Below are 17,043 nucleotides of genomic sequence, written 5' to 3'. Positions count from 1 at the left end.
TTTTATTTGGTAAGTATTTGTTTTTCACACTTTCCCTAAGAGTATGCTATACCTATATATCAGTATTATTGAATGACGGATATTTTTTGAAAGTAGATTACTTGCTAGAAAAATAAATAATGGTGGGGAATGAGCCTGGATAGCAGACAGATGGAATTTTCTTGTATGTTAACTTTCAACACTTTCTCATCAACTCTGTTCTGTACTCTTCCCTAAATCATATGTCTTTTGTTAATGCTATCATAATTCATATTCCCATGGTTTCTTGGTAGTGATTTGACTTCTACTTCTCTTCAGTGACTGAGATCGGCTGCTTCTGTGTTGATTGCTACCTCACATCTGTCCTTTATTTTACCACCACCACCTCTTAAAAAATATGAGTATATGTGGCATCCTTGTTTTGCTCTACATTCCATATATATCATGGGCTTGAGGTTCCTCTTAGGCTGTCCAGTCTCAAAAACGTTCCATTCCAGGTGAGAGTTCATTGGTTTTACTCTTCAGGGCACCACTTTTCCTGGAGAACTTTACTTACTCCCTTAAACAAGAGAAGTATGCATTTGCATGCTTCTTTTAAAGTTTATTTAAATTACACTATGTGGCTGATATTCTTCAGAATTAGTAGTAAGGAAATGTGCTTAATCTTCATATTTAATAAAGATCAAAATTTTTTTTTGCCCTTTTACATTTTGTTAGCCAAATCTTTGCCATGGTGAACATGTTTTTAATGTCAAAAATTACAATTACATGATCTTCAATCTCATGTAGAAAGGGAGGTGTGATGATTAAAGTATAATACCTTACGAGAGGTAGAGAATGTTTGCTTTTTATTGTTGTTTATTTTTAATTAGTTTTTGGTGAATATTCTTTGCCACATTCTTTAAATACACCTTAATATTCTGCTTCCTGACTTAATTATTTTTCCTTGATTTATTTTCCTTACATACCATTGACCCTCACCTGACATACTACAGCCATGTTCTTTTTATTTATTCATAATAATTTTAAAAATAATATTTATTTAAATTCAAGCACTGTGATAAGTTCTAGTGTTTCATATATGAGTAGGAAAAGGATCCTACCCTTAGGTGATAGTGATAAACTGAAAAAAATATTAGGTATAAATGAAAAGGATAAAGCTTAATTCATTGCAACTATTTTCAGGTTTAATGCAACCACTTTTTTTCTAGGAAAGATAAGTATAAATGTCACAGAGAGGTTAACTTCTGAGCTGGCTCGAAATGGATGGATAAGTTTTTCATAAGTTAGAAAGAACGAGAGAGAATATCGTATTGAAGGGATAAGTTATGTTCATGGAATAGCCAGAAAGTTTGTTGTTGAAAGATGGGAGCCATGGGTGACAAACATGGCGGTGGTATTCAGTGAGGGTCAATGAAGGTAAATTGGGTATGATTATAAAAGGCATCGTATTCCATACAAAGACACAATAACATTGGAATTTTAGAAAGTACTATGGTAGTAGTGTGAAGGTTGGGTTGGAAAAGAGGAAGTTGAAGTTAGGGAGACTAGACAGGAGGTTAAAAAATACTGACTTGTTTCATGCAAAGTGTGCACACCATATAGCCCTATTTAGTGGCCCTGCCGTTAGAGAGGATATGTTTGAAAGATGCATAGGATACATTTCAAAAGATGCAGAACTGATGGTTTTCATTAACACATTGGTCCTGAAGGGGAAAAATAGAATAGGTTCCCAAGGTTGGTGACAGATTTATGAAAAGTGGTAGGGATTTTCTTTTTTTTTCTTTTTTCTTTTTTTTTTTTTTTTTTTTTAGGGATGCAGCTGCAGAACTTATAAGTTCCTAGGCTAGGGGTCAAATCAAGGCTACAGGTACAGCCACAACAATGTGAGATCTGAGCCATATCTGGGACCTGTACTGCATCTTGTGGCAATGCCAGATCCCTAACCCACTGAATGAGGCTGGGGAGCAAACCTGCATCCTCATGGTTACTAGTTGGGCTCTTAACCTGCTGAGCCACAGTGGGAACTCCCAATAGAGATTCTCTTAATCCAGGTGGAGAATTCATGAGGGGGATCAAGTTTTTGAGGAGAAGTATGAGAGAAATTTTAAGTGAAATTTTTGTTATCCTGAAATTGATTTTCCTGGGTGAAATTTATGTGACTGTTAGTAGAGTGAAGGTTAAAGTCCTGGGCTGGAGAGTTTCATTTGAGGATCTGAAGTGTATGTGTGATAGCTGGAAAAGTGGGTGCTGACAAGGAGAGAGTCTAAATTGAGAAGAGGAAGATACTGAGAATGGATTGGTGGACAACATCAATTATCGAGGGAAGAAGATAGGAGTTAGTAGAGTGGTCTAACAAGGAAGAAGCAAGCGCAGAGAGAGTGGTGTCAGAAGCCTCCTATAAAAAACTTCACCAGTGTTAAATGTCACACAGGCTAACACGATGAAGACTGAAAAGAGGTTATTGTACTAGAAACTACAAGAATTCCTATAACTTTAGTGAAACAAATAGTAATAAATAATGGAGGATGATAAATTTTAAAGAGTGGAGAAGCAAATTTGAGTTGAGGAAATAAAGATGAATATAGATGACTTTTCTAAAAACGGATATAAAAGGAAGTTATTTTGATAATTTGTTGTATACATTTCCCCCTTTTTCATTTTGTGTTAATATATTTCTATTTTAACATCTAACGACTCATATAAGGGGCAGGGACAACATAAGCCCGCTTGCATAATTGTCCAAGTTGGCATGCCAACTTCTATTCATAGAACTCCTTGATTAGACACTATTGCTCTGCCTTTTGATGTCAAAGTTTTTAAGTCAAAATTTTTAAGGTGCCTTAAGTTTACTGAATGTTATTTGAAGAAGGATTAACTTTGGGTTGTATAAAACGAAAAATTATTTGAAAGGGAGAAAATAAACACACAATTAACCGTTAACATAAGTATGTTTAATTCCCTTTTATTATACAAACTTAAATTTATTTAAAAATATAGAACTGGATCAATTAATTTTCCAAGTATATAGGGGGAAATAGTTACACATATAATCTCTGATGGATATTTCTTTTTCTTCTGTCCAGCTTCTAGCTCTATACTTTAGGTCTATTCTAGAACTCACTTCTGTGAATTAGTGCAAGAACTGCTATTCTCACTACAAGTTTGTTGATGTTTCTGTTGCTATTGGTGCTGAAGTGTTTCTTTGTGCTCTGAATATTGTATTAAGGAAAGTTATCACTGGATTAACTATAAGAGTATGCACTACAATTACTTTGAAGAAGTCTGCTTTCTAGTCTACTGTACTCTGACATTTATACATGTTGTTGTCACATTTCCTCTTCAGCTCTGCTGTCTGTCCCCTTTACCTTGTCCTATGAGCCACACGGGGGAGTTTAGTCTCATTGTAAACAGTGATATGCATTTACAATACTGCTAAGTCTTCACTTATTCTATTGCTTCCTTTTAGCTCTACACAAGGGATATTTATCTATCTTTTAAAGGAAAGTTCACTGGAGAAAAATAGTTTTAAGACACAACCTCCAGAGTTCCCATCATGGCTCAGTGGGTAACGAATCCGACTAGGAACCATGAGGTTGCGGGTTCGATCCCTGACTTGGCTCGGTGGGTTAAGGATCCAGCGTTGCCATGAGCTGTGGTGTAGGTTGCAGACACAGCTTGGATTCTGCGTTGTTGTGGCTCTGGCGTAGGCCGGCGGCTATGGCTATGATTCTATCCCTAGCCTGGGAACCTCCATATGCCGCGAGAGCTGCCCAAGAATTGGCAAAAAGACAAACAAACAAGAAAAACAAAAGCAAGACTCACAACCTCCACCCCCTTTTATTTGGCCACACTCACAGCATGTGGAATTTCCCAGGCCAGGGATTGAACCTGTACCCTAGCAGTGACCCAAGCCTCTGCAGTGACAACACTGGATCCGTAACCCGCTGAGCCGCAAAGGAACTCCCTAAACCCATTTTTAACATATCTTTTAAACCCCCATCACAAATACACTTAATTTACCATACTATGCAAATATGAAAATTATATGTCTACCCTTAAGCAAACATTAATACGTGTAAATTAAATATCATTGATGTGACACTCAGATAAAACACTGGATTTCAATTTCTGTATTCAGTAATATGCAGTGGGCCTTATATGAATAAAGATAATTTTTTAAATTGCATCATGGATTTTGAAGTTCTTTGTAACCACCTTTTATATCAGCCTCCAAACCTCTTTCAAACTGGAGCTTGGGGTTAATGGATGCAAACTATTGCTTTTAGAATGGATTAACAATGAAATCCTGCTGTGTAGCACTGAGAACTATGTCTAGATACTTACAACGGAGCATGGCAATTGGAGGAAAAAATATATATACATGTATGTGTAACTGGGTCCCCATGCTGTGAAGTGGAAAAAAAAAATGTGTTGGGGAAATAACAATTAAAAAAATCCTCGATTTTTATTCCTATTACAAGGTTAAGACCCCTCTACTTTGCCAAAAGTCCGGGCAAGACATTTTCATGAGGAGAAATATAAATATTGAAAAAAAAATGTAAACGTAGTACTCTTTGAACTCTTTAAGCTTTATATACTTTTTATATATATTTTTGTCTTTTTGCCTTTTCTATGGCCACTCCTGCGGCATATGGAGGTTCCCAGGCTAGGGATCCAATCAGAGCTGTAGTTGCCGGCCTACACCAGAGCCACAGCAACACGGCATCCTAGCTGCGTCTGCGACCTACACCACAGCTCACGGCAACGCCAGATCCTTAACCCACTGAGCAAGGCCAGGGATTGAACCTGAAACCTCACGGTTCCTAGTCAGATTCGTTAACCACTGAGCCACGACGGGAATTCCGAGCTTTATCCCTATATTAAATTTGATCACCAGAGAAGCTCAACTTTACAATTTCATGGTGAAGTCTTTTGCTTTTTTCTTTTTAATGAAACTGCTTCAGTGACAAGATCTAGTTTGTTACTCAGTGGCCTATATAAAAGCCCCTGTGATAAATACTTCTTGGAAATGTGAATTAGTGAAGACATTTTTTGATGAGACTTGTGGTTGCCTGGGGGGGCGGTGGGATGGACTGGGAATTTGGGGTTAATAGATGCAAACTATTGCCTTCGGAATGGATAAGCAATGAGATCCTGTTGTATAATAGCGCTGGGAACTATATCTAGCCACTTATGATGGAGTATGATGGAGGATAATGTGAGAAAAAGAATGTATATATGTATGTGTGACTAGGTCACCTTGCTGTACAGTAGAAAATTGACAGAAAACTGCAAGCTAGTTACAATGGGAAAAATAAAACTCATTTAAAATAATAAAATAAAATAAAATGTCCTTCTAAGCTATGAGTGCTATATAGCCTGTTTGGGTTTTGAGTTTATTTGGCTGTGCCAAGCCTAGCGCAAAGCCATACTGTCAGGTGCTGTAACTTTCCTCAGGCCAAGGGAATTTTCAATTTTTCTATTCTTTGCTGGCAATTCTTAGTCTTATGATATCTGTCCTGCGATTTTTATATTTTTGTAAGTTGGTTTAACTGAAAGATGAAGATATTTACTTTTTTGAAGTGCCTTTTAAAGTCAGAATTTCTCAAACCTTGTCTATTTTCCAAATCTCTATGGCACCACCCCCCTTTCATGTTCACACCAGTCCCCAGGGTTATTTCTGACCCTGTTTTTAAACAGGGTTAGGAAAATAAACTAAACCAGTATTTAGCAGAAGTCTTTTCTTAATCCATGTATATAAAAATACTATATAAAGATTTTATATAATATCCTATATTCCTAGGGAATATTACTGTATGAAAAGTATTTTTTGGTATAATCTAGCTGTAACTTGACTCATTTAAAACAATTATTCTGGGAGTTCCCATCGTGGCTCAGTGGTTAACGAATCCGACCAGGAACCATGAAGTTGCGGGTTTGATCCCTGGCCTTGCTCAGCGGGTTAAGGATCTGGCATTGCCGTGAACTGTGGTGTAGGCCGCAGATGTGGCTTGGATCCCGCATTGCTGTGGCTGTGGTGTAGACCAGTGGCTATAGCTCTGATTCGACCCCTAGCCTGGGAGCCTACATATGCCGCAGAAACGGCCCTAGAAATGGCAAAAACACAAAAATAAATAACTAAATAAAATAAAATAAAATAATTTTTCTGTATAATGGTAAAATGTAATTAGGTTTTTTTTTTTTTTTCTAAGGCCTGAGTAATGGAAGAAAATATCTAAATCATGTAATTATTATTTTCAAGTTTACTAAGTGGTAATGATTTATGTTAATAGCAACTAGTTTTCTGTTCAAATTTTCCTCATTTAAATTTCAGATTTAGAAAGTGGTATCTGTTATTGATGATTCATTTTTAGATCACCAAAGGCTTAAACAAAATGTTTTTGATATTTTATGACTCAGTACCAGGAATTAAAATAGATAAATTTGGACAGGTCAAATTCCAATTCTTCATTATTGGGATGTGGTCCATGAAGACATTTTAAAAAGCTTAGAAATGCATCAGACCACTGATTTTCTCCATACTTTTTTACTAAGAGAAGGAATGATGTACATCTTGGTATTTATTTTTTCTTTCTCTTTTACAACATTTCGAATAGCATGAATTCTCCTGGGGTAAGGAGAGACCTGTGTGATGTGAGTGCCCATCTTTGCAAAGGTGCTTGTTGTCAATATTCTATCTTCCTTTTCATCTCCTTTGAAGGAGGTCAGTTCTTTCTGGCACTAAAGGAGAATCACAATTAGTTTTCTTCTTGGCTATGATTACTATCTTTCTGCTCATGAAGGAGAGTGTGTGATTTGCTTACACTTGAACTTCAGAAAGAATTGCACACTGAATCCAGACACTAAAAGCTGCTCTTAAGAGGGGCTAGCCAAAGATCGGCCTTGTATAGGACTGATTAAAAATTACTAATATTCCAGAGAGGGAGAGGTAGACCTCAGGGAAGCTCTTCTTTGAATTCATGTCTGGAGTTTTGGAACCAGTACACATGCTAAAGGAATAGGAAAAGGATTATGAAAGGCTTACTTCCTGAGTAGTGACATTGTATGACTCATACAAATTCTGGCGTTTACTGGAATTAAGCAAATAAACAAACAATGCCAGACCAGATTTGACATCAATGAAAAACATTAAATTCTTTCTCATTTTAATCACTCTACTCAATTTTGCCTGTGTATCAAACAAACATTGTTAATACCTCACTCCTATAGTCACAGAATTATTTTACTATGATGAATATTCACAATTAAACTCTATTTACAAATCTGGTTAATAAGATTACAGAAAATTACTCACATTCTAATTGATTTATTTAAAAATTTGCAGGCTTGCACATGTCTAAGAATATTGATTATAGTCAACTGAATGCATTATGCCACATGAGAGGGCTACAGCATAGGTAAGTTATCATGGATTCCTTTTCCTGTCAGTCAAATAAATATGAATATGTTTGTTTCATGGATAAAGTATAGTAATAAAACCATTCTTGACTCTCAGAGGTACCTGATTTACCACACAGATAAAAGCATTTGAAAACCTGGAGGTTATTTCTCCAGACTGAAGGGCAGAATATATATGTCATGTTTTAAGGAAACAACTTAGTGTGAAACGAACATAACTCATCCCTAGCTGAGCCCTTTCTAGTACTCAAAAAGCAGTCATAAAGGAAAAAAGCTTTAAATGGTTGAAAACACAAATCCTCAGTGAAATAAGTACTTTAGCAGTGCCTAGGAAATGCCCAGTTGAAATATATTGGCGCCGAAGAACCAAGAAATATCACGGTTCAAAGTTCAGTATTCTTAAGATATATGATACTTGAAGATATAACTTTTAAAAATCTATTTTCTTGTCAACTCCTTTTCCCAAGATGGATTTTTGAAATTATAAAACTACTTAGTTTCTCCCTTATCCATCAGTGTCCACGTACCCTCCTGCCTTTCTTCACTAGGAGAGGAGCGTGCCTCATCTTAAGTCATGTCCTCTTAACCACTTCAAATTATTTCTATATCTTCATTGATCTTTCCACTCCTCCTTTTTCAGAGAAAGGGAGAGGATACCACAAAAGCTCAATCTTTAACACTGATTAATATTACCAATATGGAGCCACATATACTCAAATACAGTTGTAGTTATGCTGATTCTTATTTATATACTTGGAGAGACTATAATTCATAAATAGGTTTAGTCTAAAGTTCACTTACGATTAGGCTACCTAGCATTCAGGATTTTCCCATGGATACAGCATTGTAAATTTAAAGGATTGGAGAAGAGGAAATCAACTTAGAAATCATCTAGTGGAAACTCCTTAATTTACAGATTGTTAAATGTGCCCAATTGACCCCAAATGTATCTTTAAATTACACACTTTCATGATATAAAGATAAAAATGATATTGTTCAAAGTACGTAATTAAATATGATACCAAAAAAGTTGTGATTATTTTTCTTTCATTGCTTCCTATTAAGGTAAAGTACATCAAATTAGTCGAGTATTAGAAGTTGAAAGAGACAGTTATGATTTTAAGGAGACTCCTGGACAAGATCAAGACTTTAATTAATTATTTAATTTTTATTTTTTATTTTTTTTTGCTTTTTAGGGCTGCACCTGTGGCATCTGGAAGTTCCCAGGCTAGGGGTTGAATTGGAGCTGCAGCTACTGGCCTACGCCACAGCATTTCAGGATCCCAACCGAGTCTATAATCTACACCACATCACATGGCAATGCCAGATCCTTAACCCACTGAGCAAGGGCAGGGATTAAACCTGCATCCTCATTAATATTATTCAGGTTCGTTACCACTGAGCCATGATGGGAACTCCTAATTATAATTATTTTAATTTCAAAATGTGTTATCTTTAGTTTCTAATTAAAGGTGCTTTGCTAGTTTTGTTGACTTACCAGATATGGACATTATTTTCATAAAAAAGAAGATATGAAGAAATAGATAATTTTTTTTAGGGAAAATAAAATTTGGAAGAGATAAGGGAGACAGGAAGAGCTTTAAAAAGATGGCTTATGTATATATGAAAAAAAATTAACTGAGTTGTGATCCCATAAACACTGCTCTGACTGGAATGATGTCCATTTTTATTTTGAACAATTTCCATTGACAACTACTGATTGGCACTGCCAATCCAAAACAGATTTGTTGTCTTTTGTGCTGGCCAAAAATGTGGGCAGAGACTGAGGAATCTTGTTTTTATTTAATAGGTCATGAACAAGTTGGAAGTTTATGATTCTAGGTTACCTATTGATGTTATTTTACCTAAAGTTTATACTCCAGAATTGAGCTGTCTGGAGCAGGATTCTTTACCTGAGCATTACCTCTCCTAGGGGGGATTTGGAAATGTTACACATTTATAGATCACACAATGACTGAGAGGTAGCACTAACACTAAGTTAGGCATTGTGAACAGCAATGTGCCCTAAAATCCTGCACATTTTTCCATCTAAAAGGCCAATAGACCTCTGTGGTATTATAATTTGTAATATGAAGTGTATGTTTGGTTTTCAACCCCATTTCTGGCATACTGCTCCAAAAACCCTTGGAATTTCCTAAGAGATGAAGTGATAAAAGGGGGCCTTTTGTTATGCTAATGAGGTGACTTTGGGACCCTCCCCCACACCTAAGGGTCCAAGTTGCCAGGGAAACCAACTCTGTGATTGGAGGATTGAAACTTTCATTCCTATTTCCTGACCCTGGGCCAATTATTTAATCAATAGTATTTATGTTATGAAGCCTCTTTCTAAACCCAGGACTGGGTTCAAGGAGCATCAGAGTTAGTGAACCTGTGGAGGTGCTGGGGTAGTGATGCCTGAAGAGAGCATGGAGGTTTTGTGCCCATTCCCACACACCTTATCCTAGGGATCTCTTCTATCCGCATGCTTATCTGTATTATTTATCATATCCTTTTATAATAACCTGGTCAATGTAAATAAACAGTTTTCCTGAATTCTCTGAACTACTGTAACAAACTATTCAAACTTGAGGTGGGGATTGTGGGAACCTGTGTTGGCTTCGATAGTTTCCTAATGTTATCTATCTGATACATTTAGGTTAATATATTTGAATATCATGTCGTCAGACTATCCAATGCCTTTTCGCTATGTAAAAGATAAAGTCAAATCTACTTATACATCAAACGGTAACCTCAAACTTCACAAATCTAAAGCAGAACTTTTGACTTTTTTCTTTTCATCTATTAATCTCCTGAGCTTACATTTTAATGAATGACAACTGTACAAATTCCATCTGGTTGAGCCCCAAACCTTGGAATCATCAGAGCCTGATCTCTTTTTTTATACACCATACCTAACCTTAAAGATATTCTGATAGCACCACCCTCAAAATACATCCAGAATATAACGATTTCTTACTACTTCTCTGTTGATACCGTCCTAGTCCAGAGCACCAAGGCTCTTACCTAGATTACTGCAATAGCCTGTTGATTGGTTTTCTTACTCCATCCCTTGACCTTTTATAGTCTGTGATTGGCACAGCAGCCAGATGAAACTTGTTAAAATATATATCAAAACATGTCAGAACATTATTTGCTCATAATATTCTAATGGCTTCCATATCACTCAAGGCAAAAGCTAAAATCTTCACTGTGGTTTGCAAGGTTACACATGGTTTCATCCACACTGCATCCCTGACTGCTTCTTCTGGACAATACCCTCTTGCTTGTTTTGCTCTAGTCACAGTGGTCCAAGCTCTGTTCCTAACACAAGTAAGGTCCTGCCTCAAGGCCTTCACACTTGTACTTTCTATCTGGAATGCTCTTTCTTCAGATGTCTACTCTCCTTTCTCCCTTATTTCCTTCATTGGTGACTAGCCTATATGAAACAGATACTTTTTAGCTTTTCTTATCCCTGATCGTCTTCATTTCTTAATAGTATATCTGATGTAGAGTTACGAATTTTATACTTACAAATTTATCTTTATCAATTCTTCATTCTACATTGAAAACTTCATGAGGACAAAATTTGTTGTATTTGATGATGTATTCCCAATGATTAGAATAGTATCCGGCACAATGTTGGTGCACAGTAAATATTTGTTGAATAAATCTTTTCTATCTGGTAGTTAAAATCCTTTACAATCTGAAACAATCAATATATATTTGTTACTACTTGCTAATGTGAATATTACTCCTGAGCAAATAACCTCTAAACTCCCAACCTTTATTTATAAATTCATTTATCCTGATATACTTATTAATTTCCCCAATTCCTAGTTTAATTTTACTTATCCTTCAAGGTCTGGATTCTCTTCCATCAAACTTCATAGTTTTTTTTTTAATTATTATAGTTGATTTACAATGTTCTATCAATTTCTGCTCTACAGCAAAGTGACTCAGTCATACATACCTATACAGGATATACATCCTGTTTCTCATACTATCTCCCATCATGTTCTATTCCAACATAGCTTTTTATTCTGCTATACGTCTGTTCTAAAAAGACTGTGGGCTGAGAGTCTGAAGGAATGCATTCTAGCCTTTGCTTTACCATTACATATGATTGAAGCTCTTGGAGTATCGGTTAAACTCTAAGGCCTTAGTTTTCTCATTTGAAAGGGGAAGGACATGCATTTTATTTGACACAAAAAAAACCCTTTTAGTCTTATTACTATATAAAGCTGAAGTTATATTTCTATCTATATTTTAATCTTAGTGAATGGTAAGATTATCTACCCAGCTGTCCAAGCCAGAAACTTTTAAAACACAGAATCCCATCTTTCCTCCATCTTAGGCACACATTTGATATGGCAATTGTAATCACACTACTTATAAAAGCTTTTATTATGGGACATTTTCCACATTTAGAGCCTACTTTCCCAGTGACTTTCCCTTTCCTCCCAGCCATGGCATGATTTGTAGTTTCTTGACTACACCCTCATCATGTTATTGAGAGCCTTGTATTTTTAATCATATTGATTTTTCTGTCTGAAATATCATCCTCCCACTCATCCTCATTCACCAATAAATAGGTGAACTAACCTTTTATATTCAATCTGAAATCTCCTTTTCTAAGAAGAGTTTTCTTGATTTCCACTTTACTCTGCATTTTTTTTCTATCAGAACACTCCTGATAATTTCTTATTCATTTGTTTAAAGTCTCTTTCTATATTTTGATATAGGTTGCTCCCTTAAGGCTGCATTCATTGGATTAGCCCAGTATGACATTAAAAATAATACTAAAAATGACTGTGGTTTAAGTAAAAGCTTTTTCATCCTTACTTACTAGTCTGAAGGTGACACTCTGGTTGTGTATAGAAGTTCTAGCCCATGAAATCATTCAAGCATGTTTACTGGCCTCATGTTGGTGTTTTGATATCAGCTTATCATCATTTTCTTCTCAATATGATTGAAGACGGCCACTGCCGTATCTGGTTTCTACTCCACGGAAAAGAAAACTGTGAAGTCAAGGAAAGCAATTTCCTATTTGTCAAAAGGAGGCAGAATTTCTGCAATCACTTCTTACATTCCTCTGGCAAGAACCTTATCTTAGGCCAAATTCAGTTGAAAAGAGGCTGGGAAATGCAGTCTTTATTATGTCTGGGAAAAAGTGGACGGTGAATTTGAGTGGGGTCAAAAAAAATCCTATTTTACTAATCCATCTGTTACTAGAACCTAGAATACCCTAGGGGCTCAATAAATGTTTTTAGTTAAAAAGAGAATGTATTATAATTCTTTATTCTGGTTTTGATCTCTTTATTATTCTATGTAGATATTTGGAAATATCTATAGATATATATTTTCAACTTTATTAATCTCTCATACAGCAGTCTCTAATTTTTAACCCATTCATTGTTCTTAATTTTAATAATTATAATTTTCATTTTGAGGAGGTCCACAATTTAGCCTTGTCATTCCTGATAGTCTTTTGTTGTTGATCATCATTGTAATTTCACCTTTTATTTCTATAATCTTTTATACCTATATGTTTTATACTCTATATCTAGCACATTAGGAATTATGGACTCTAAGAGTGCAAATCTTATGTTTGTTGCTTCTGCTGACATGCACTCATGGTAGCTGGCCTTTATAGGTAATCTTTCCATGAATTTTTTTTCTTGACATATAATAATGTATGACCTAAATTGTGCTTAATTTTCCCCAGAAATAATTTATATCTGTCTCTACTTCGAGCCAGGTTGCTACCATCAAGCTAGGACTACTTCATTCTTTTCCTAGTCCTTCAAAGCAGGTTCTGAGGCTGGGGTCCCCTCTTTTATCCTGGGCCAAGGCTCACATTCTTTTGAGCAGTGCTCTTATCCAGTGACTGCTCTCTACATGACCTTATCCTTCTTCTGTGCTCATTGCTCACATCACGGTCAGTTTCACTGATGTTTTCTTACCACCTTTGGTAGTCCTTGGCGATCTCGATTACCTCTTGTAAGACTTACAGTTCACCAAAGACTTATGAAGGTATGTGCAACAAGAGGATTTTTCAGAGAATCAAGCCTGTCATGATGTAAGTAACTTGAAGATTTTTCTTTTCTTTTTTTTGTCTTTCTAGGACCGCACTTGCGGCATATGGAGGTTCCCAGGCTAGGGGTAGAATTGGAACTACAACTTCTGGCCACAGCCATAGCAACATAGGATTCAAGCTGCATCTGTGACCTACACCACAGCTCATGGCAATGCCAGATCCTTAACCCACTGAGCAAGGCCAGGGACTGAACCTGCATCCTCATAGATGCTAGTCGGGTTCATTAACCACTGAGCCATGATGGGAACTACAGATTTTTATTTCTAAGGTAAGATATTCTATACCACAGGACAATGAGTACCAGGTATTTCATCTTTAACATTCTGTTCCAGTGATGAAACATCTCCTTCAAATTGATGGTCTAGGTCCTTTTTTTAATAATGAAATCTCTTTCTCATGGATAGAATACTCTAGTACCAATAACATTTGCTTTGACATGAATTTAATTCAAAAATGGTACTATAGGAGATAAGGACTTCAATTCTTATCTCCTTTCCATTGAAAATGGAGTTTATATCCCAACATTTTAAATAAAATAAACAATTTTTTAGTAGTGCTATGTATTCTGTACTTTAATTTACATTAATAGTTATAATTTTTACATGATAATATATTTTCAACAGTGAGCCACCATTTACATTTGTCTATAATTGTCCTATAGGTAGCTGTCCTATAACTAGGTAGAGGTAAAAATATAAATAAGAGGCTGAAATACCTTAAATAGGGATAAAACACAACTTCAGCTTTAAAAATTTTAATTATGTGTTTCAGGCATACAGCATTACATTTAAACATCTGTACACACTACAGAGTGATCACCCCTTCTACTTACCATCCATCGTCATACAGTTAGTTGATCTTCTTCCATTTTATTGCTCCACCCCCTTTGTCTCTGGTAATCATTAATCTGTTCTCTGTGTCTATGAGTTTGTTTTTATTTTATTTTGTTCATTTTTTTTTACATTCATCATGAGTGAAATCATATAGTATTTGTCTTTCTCTGTCTGACTTATTTCACTTAGCATAGTACATTTGAGGTCCATCCACATTGTCACAAATGGCAGGATTTCTTTCCTTTTATGGCTGGGTATAATTCCATTATTTGTACATACTGCAACTTCTTTATCCATTCATCCATTGATGGACACTTATGTTGGTTCCCTATCTTGGCTATTTTAAATAATGCTAGAGTAAACATTGGAGTGCACAATTTTTTTTCAAAGTAAGGTTTTGTGTTCTTTGGATAAACACCTAGAAGTAGAATAGCTGGGTCATATAGTAATTCTATTCATAACCTTTTGAGGAATCTTTTTACTGCTCTCCACGGTGATTGCACCAATTTATAGTCCCACTGACAGCTTGAGAGGATTCCCTTTTCTCCACATTCCCTCCAATATTTGTTAGTGCTCGTTTTTTATACCCTTCTAACTGATGTGAGGTGTTATTTCCTGTGGCTCTGATTTGAATTTCCTTGATAACTAGTGATATTGAACATCTTTTAATGTGTCTGACAGCAATATGTATGTCTTCTTTGGAAAAAGCTCAGTTCAGATGTTTTGCACATTATTTAAGAAGGTTAATAAATAATTTGAGATATGTTTCCTCTGAACCCATTTCATAGACAGTTTGTCTTAATCATAAATGGATTTTGAATTTTGTGAAATCTTTTTTATACATCTATTCAGATGATCATATGGTCTTTATCCTTCATTTCATTAATGTGATATATCACATTAATTGCTTTGAGGATGTCGAACGGTCATTGCATCTATAGGGATAAATCCCTCTTGATCATATATCCTGATTATCATGTATGATAATTTTTAATGTATTGTTAGATTTGATTTACAAATGTTTTGTTGAGAAATTTTACATCTATGTTCAATGATATTGGCCTTTAATTTTTTTCTATAATGATTTTTATTTTTTCTGTTATAGCTGATTTACAGTTTTCTGTCAATTTTCTACTGCACAACAATATACATACATAGCTACATTCTTTTTTCTCACATTATCATGCTCCATCACAAGTGATCAGACATAGTTCCCATTGCTATAAAACTGGACCCAGTACTTATCCATTCCAAAGGCAATAGTTTGCTTGTATTAACCCCCAATACCCAGGCCCTACCATTCCCTCCCCCACCCTCTCAGCAAACACAAGTCTGTTCTCCATGTTCATGATTTTCTTTTCTGTGGAAAAGTTCATTTGTGCCATATATTAGATTTCAGATATGTGATATCATATAGTATTTGGCTTTCTATTTCTGACTTACTTCACTCAGTATGAGAGTCTAGTTTCATTCATGTTGCTGCAAATGGCATTATTTTTTTCTTTTTATGGCTAAGTAGTATTACATTGTGTATATATACCACATCTTCTTAATCAAATCATCTGTCAATGGACATTTAGGTTGTTTCCATGTCTTGGCTATTGTGAATAGTGTTGCAATGAACATGCAGGTGCATGTGTCTTTTATAAGGAAAGTTTTGTCTGGATATATGCCCAAGAGTGGATTGCCGGGTCATATGGTAGTTCTATATATAATTTTATAAGGTACCTCCATACTGTTTTTCATAGTGGTTGTACAAATTAACATTTCCACCATAGTGCAGGAGGGTTCCCTTTTCTTCACACCCCCTCTGGCATTTGTTATTTGTGGACTTATTAATGATGGCCATTCTGACTGGTATGAGGTGGTATCTCATGGTAGTTTTGATTTGCATTTCTCTAATAACATTTAGAGAGCATTTTTTCATGTGCTTGTTGGCCATATGTATCTCTTCCTTGGAGAAATGTCTATTCAGGTCTTCTGCCCATTTTTTTCCATTGGGTTGCTGGCTTTTTTACTGTTGAGTTGTATAAGTTATTTGTATATTCTAGAGATTAAGCCCTTATCAGTTGCATCATTTGAAACTATTTTCTCTCATTCTGCAAGTTGTCTTTTTTTTTTTTTATGGTTTCCTTTGCTGTGAAAAACCTGTCAGTTTGATTAGTTTCCATTGGTTTATTTTTGCTTTTATTTCTGTTGCCTTGGGAGATTGACCTGAGAAAACATTTGTAAGGTTGATGTCAGAGAATGTTTTGCCTATGTTCTCTTATAGGAGTTTGATGGTCTTCTGTTATGTCCAAGTCTTTAAGCCATTTCTTTTTTTTTTATTTTATATTTTTATTTTTTTCATATCCAATTTTTTATTACTCAGTGAATTTATTACTTTAACAGTTGTAAATGATCATCACATTTATTTTCGTGCATGGTGTGAGAATGTGTTCCAGTTTCATTGATTTACATGCAGCTGTCCAGGTTTCCCAGCAACATTTGCTGAAAAGACTATCTTTTTCCCATTTTATGTTCTTGCCCCCTTTGTCAAAGATTAGTTGACTGAAGGTGTCTGGGTTTATTTCTCGTTCTCTATTCTGTTCTGTTGGCCTGTGTGTCTCTTTTCGTATCAGTATCACACTGTCTTGATTACTGTGGCTCTGTAATATTGCCTAAAGTCTGGGACAGTTATGCCTCCTGCTTGGTTTTTGTTTCTCAGGATTG

The 17,043-nt window shown here is 35.6% G+C and overlaps 1 protein-coding gene across 1 annotated transcript in view; it reads left to right on the top strand.

The window, feature by feature from the left end:
• Positions 1 to 17,043, top strand: part of CNBD1 (cyclic nucleotide binding domain containing 1) — a 560,677-nt gene that overhangs the window by 12,495 nt on the left and 531,139 nt on the right. The window contains exon 2 of the mRNA XM_047782853.1: positions 7,328 to 7,400. Within this exon, the coding sequence (XP_047638809.1) occupies positions 7,328 to 7,400 (73 nt within the window). The remainder of the gene's footprint in view (positions 1 to 7,327; positions 7,401 to 17,043) is intronic.

Source organism: Phacochoerus africanus, chromosome 6 (assembly GCF_016906955.1).
Source record: "Phacochoerus africanus isolate WHEZ1 chromosome 6, ROS_Pafr_v1, whole genome shotgun sequence".
Taxonomy (NCBI): Eukaryota; Metazoa; Chordata; class Mammalia; order Artiodactyla; family Suidae; genus Phacochoerus; species Phacochoerus africanus.
Note: the sequence above shows the minus strand (reverse complement) of the source record. Positions and strands in the feature narration are given on the sequence as shown.